Source organism: Capsicum annuum, chromosome 6, assembly GCF_002878395.1.
Source record: "Capsicum annuum cultivar UCD-10X-F1 chromosome 6, UCD10Xv1.1, whole genome shotgun sequence".
NCBI classification, from domain to species: domain Eukaryota; kingdom Viridiplantae; phylum Streptophyta; class Magnoliopsida; order Solanales; family Solanaceae; genus Capsicum; species Capsicum annuum.
This window is the reverse complement of record NC_061116.1, coordinates 199,936,282-199,941,181: the sequence shown is the minus strand read 5'-3', so window position 1 is coordinate 199,941,181 and position 4,900 is coordinate 199,936,282. Positions and strand designations below refer to the sequence as shown.

General features: G+C 31.7%; 1 protein-coding gene across 1 annotated transcript; it reads left to right on the top strand.

Moving 5' to 3' along the window:
* The first annotated feature begins 3,589 nt into the window (after positions 1-3,589).
* LOC107854345 lies at positions 3,590-4,894 on the top strand. The gene is made up of 2 exons (XM_047413747.1): positions 3,590-4,592; positions 4,691-4,894. The coding sequence occupies exon 1, from the start codon at positions 3,885-3,887 to the stop codon at positions 4,584-4,586; it is 702 nt and encodes a 233-aa protein (XP_047269703.1). The 5' UTR covers positions 3,590-3,884; the 3' UTR covers positions 4,587-4,592; positions 4,691-4,894.
* Positions 4,895-4,900: the final 6 nt, after the last annotated feature.

Here is a 4,900-nt window from a genome sequence, read left to right as displayed (position 1 = left end):
TTAATTATATAGTACTACATCAAATAAATAAGAAAGTTTTAAAATCAGTATTTTTATTTCTTACAGGAACTACGCTAATAGAAGTAAATACAAGAGCAGGAAGCCATGGTTTCATCGATTTTACTTTTTTTTCTATGTGATGGAGATGATAGTGAAAGGGGAAAGGAAAAGGGGCGACGCCGGTAGGTGATACAGGCGCTGTTGCACTAGGTTTCGACGACGGAGGGAGAGAGAGAGGAGTCGACGACATGGGTAGGCGGCGTGGCAGGCTTCGCCAGTCGGTTCGTTAAGTTGGTTCGCCGGTGAGATCCCGTCCAGATCTAAGCGGTGGCGGCGCGGGGGAGAGGGGAGGACGGGGATGGTCGGTGTGGGGGTAAGGGAAGAAAGAGGGCGGTACAGGTTTCGCCGGTGATGTTCGCCGGCGTGGAGAAGGGGAGAAGGGACGGGGTGACGACGGCGATGTAAGGGACTCGCCAGTGGTCATTTTTATTGTGATAACCACTGCTCCGCCTATGGCTAACATTTTCCGGCGAGATTCATCATCGGAACAGTAACAACGATGGCAAAGGAATATTTGGTCATTACTTCAATGAAATTTTCAGTGAAAAATATATTTCTTCTCCGATTCAAAACTTTCTCTATTTTTATGGAATTAAACCTCAAATTTTCTAATCATTCTTTTACTAGTTTACACATATACAGATTTATCACACATTATCAGTTTTCATGATTTACATACATAATTTAAACGGATACTAATTAAATAATTACATAAATAAATAGGCAACTATAACAAACTGTCATGCTGAACAATACATGAAAATCATTTAAACAACTTCATTTATATTTTGATTTCTAATAAAGTACAAGATTGAAATAAAACCTGTTGATGATTTAAAACAGAAATTGAATGCTGCTACCCAAAATTTGAATGGAATTCCAACTTTCTTATCTTATCTCTTTTGTTTGATGTTTTTCTCCTGATGACTTTGAAGATCTCCTCTTTTTCTCTTTATACTTTGACTGTTTTTTTTTAATATCTGATTTTGTGTGTAAAAGAAAATACTTAGAATCCTCTCTTACTTTCCTCTGATTTTCTTTCTGACTTCTTTTTCCTCTCTGATTTCTTTCTGTCCCTGATAGTCTATTTTTCTGTAGGAATAATGTATGTTCTTTTTCTCAAGAGTCTTTTAATAGGAGGATTTGGGGGAAAAAAAAAAATTGGGGGGAACGGTTACTTAGATAAGGGATATATTTTATATTTTGAAATATAATAATTAATTTTTTTCTTTTAAATAGAAGATAATAATAATAAAATAATAATAATAATAATAACTAATTAATTTTATGTTTAAGAAAAATATAATAAAATTTATAAATAGTCAAAATAAATAAAATAATATTAAAACTATTAATTTATTTATTAAAAATTTTAAAAATAAAAATATTTTTAATTTTTTATATTATTTTTAAATTAGAATAAAAATATTAAAAAAATATCTCAAAATTAACCTTATTTAATGATTTACTTTTTAACTAAAAATTTATTAAAATAAAAATAAGAATTTAAATAATATTATACTAGATATAAATATAAATGTCAAAAAATAAGTAAAAATTCGAGGAGGATAAAAAATCACGTGGCTACATTATTTATGAATTTTACCCTTTAAAATATTTTTTTTTTCAATCCTAATACCAAATATAATAGGGTTAGTAGGGATACATGATCGGATTGGTTTGAATTTTTTAACTATCAAATCAAATTATTTATGTCGAATTTTAAATCTATAAATCAAATAAAGTCAATAAAATTCGGGTTTTACAATCTTAATTTTTTGTAAAATGTTTGATTCTCTCAGTTTTTTTGAGTTTTTTTTTTATAAAGTTTTTACACAAGCATACAATTAAGTTGTGATTCAAATATTTCTTAATTCTTGTAAGATACAACTATTTTTAGATATTTCTTAGTAACATCACACAACATATCAAATGAATGGTGACAATGAAATATTTAATAATAATAATAATAATATAATCATATAAAATAAGTATTTTATATCAATAAGTGGTTATGGAATATATCAAATATTTAAAATCGATAGCATTTTAAATAGTTTCGAGATACTAGCTACCAAAAATAGCATCGATACTTCGGGTTACGAGATGTAGAAATAAGGGAAAAAAAATAATCATACGAATCCATGTTTTAATTTCAGAATATTTTTTTAATTGATACGGAATAAATGCTGGAAACGAATGTACTCCCTTTAATTTTTTTGAAGTGTTTTTTTTTTTTTTGGGATTGTGGTTTTATTCCTAAATTAGTATATGTTTATGTCTTAAAAAATATTTTAATGATAAATTTTCTAATACAATTTTAAATTTAAGTAATCAATATCGACTTGAAAAAAGGAAAAATAGAGGGGTTAACTACTCTCTCCTAACAAATTAACTTATTTAGATATGCAAGGAGTAAGACAGAGGTATTTAATTGGGCGGATAATTACTTTGTTTATACATAGTTAAAATAATTTTTCATGTTTAGACAGTAAAACCCCACTTCTTAAGTTGTTTACTTTTTCATATTTTGAACCACTTGAGCGAAAATCCTGACTCTATTGCTACCAATTTGTTGTTTTTTTGGGGTAAATTCTGACTAAAAGTTAATGAAACACTTGCTGCAATTCAAAGAGGAAATGAGTGCCATAGACTACAAAGTGTTATATGCAATTTTGATACCATTTTACCAAAATTATCCCTTGTTATTTTGTGTACTATAAAAATGCTGCTGCTTCTTTTATTCGTTGAATGCTGATTTACTGATTCCTCTGATTTATTTTTTTTGAAATGTTGATTGCTCTTGTTGCTTAGTGTCGTTAGTTTTAACCAAAAGATTATGATTCATTTGGCGATTTGAAATTGTCTTTATTTGTTTGCTTGAATGTTCCTGAAACATTTTTGCCTTTTCTTTGGTTTTCGTTCTCCACCCACCAAACCACTTAAACCACAAATAACTGGTGGATGTAAAATCTATGTATATCGATTAGGAAAATCAAAGAAGGAGTCCAGCTGGCTATTTGTGTAAAGATCCTTTTTGGTAATAGTTATAAAAAATACTTTATCTAAGTTAAAAAGAACACTAGTTTCATATATGATTTGAATATTGTGAAATTGTAAAAGCGAGGATAGTAGTAGAATACTTTATAATTGTCCATCGCTCGAATTCAGAACTTTGCAACTTTATTGGTCATATAATATCTCTATCTTATGTGAAGTGATACAGTTTTCTGAAATCGTCCAGGTCCTTGTAGGAATTTGAGCCTCTTCCTTTGACATATGAATAAGATCAACTAATTGTGTAGTTTAAAATATTATTTTGCCTTTTCAGCTAAGATGTTCATTGGAGTTGCATAGAGAAGAAAGTTACAGCAATGGATCGAATCTCTCAGTTACCTGACCCTGTTTTACAGCACATACTCTTCTTCCTACCTGCTAAAGATGCAGCACTAACTAGTGTGCTCTCCAAGACTTGGCTAAGAGTCTGGAATTTGCTTCCTATATCTACATTTGATTTCGATTAAAACGATTCCTTATGGAAACTCTTGTTAACAGAAGTAGAGGAATCAAAAGAAGCTGATATAAGAGATGGTTTCCAAAGTGTTATAGATGACTCATTGATAAACCTCCGCTTCCAAAAAGCAATAATAGAGAAATTCAGGCTTTCTCTTAAACTTTCGTATCTAAAGAATGCCTCTTGCATCGACGAATGGATAAGATTAGCCACCAATAGCTGCATCAAAGAATTAGACTTTTATATTAAGTGTCGAGATGGAAAAGATTGGTACAGTTTGCCCGGTACAACATTTACAGCTAAGTCACTGATGGTTCTGAGATTGGGTGGTTTTAAGCTAGAGTGGCCTCTAATTGTCGATCATATAAATCTTACTAAACTAAGGGAGCTATCTCTAACTGATGTGTTTTTGGAGGAACGGATACTCTTGGAGATATATTCTGCTTGTCCCGCGATAGAAGATTTGAGTCTTATCAGGTGTCGGGGAGTAAAAGATCTATTGATATCCGATCTCCCCAAACTGCTTAAGCTCACAATACATCAAGCAAATGAAATACAACCTTGGAAATATAGAAGTAGACGATGTAACAGCCCGTTAGAGTTTGACCTGAATACTTTCAAGCTTCTGAAAGAACTGAGCATAACATTTGAGCAGATTACCGACTCAATGGTAGAAAATCTTGTTTCTGAACTGCCCCTTCTTGAGAAATTAGAATTGAACGTATGTTTGAAGTTGACGAAACTTAAATTTTCGAGTCGTATTCTTAGACATCTAGCATTCCGTTCTGGCAAGAGTCTGATGGAAATTGAGATTGACACCCCAAACCTGCACCATTTTGAATATGGAGCTCCTAAATTGCCTGTCATATTCTCTATGATGACATCTTCTCTACAGGAATCTTATCTCGTATTATTTCCCAGCAATCAAATAAGCGCGAGTTGGTTTCAAAATTTGAAGGAATATATATCTAGATTCGAACAGCTGAGTAAACTGGTTCTGTCTATACAGTGAACGACTGTAAGTATGCATGCACCTTCCATTTTCATTTTATTTGTTAATATTTATTTTCTGTGACATTCGATTATCTTTTTCATTGATTTTTGTTGATGATCAAGAATACATTCAACGTGGAGGAACTGAATGGAACAGTATCCTGCCCGCTATCCGTCGTCCAGCATGTGAAGATAAAACAAGTTATGGAGTCCGTGAATTTTGAAACTCTGTTAGATGGTCTGCTTTGGACTTGTCATCCAGAGACTCTGTCAATTGAAAGAAGCTGGGAGCACAATGGCTATTTTATACAGGTGAATTTGATCCTCCTGTCT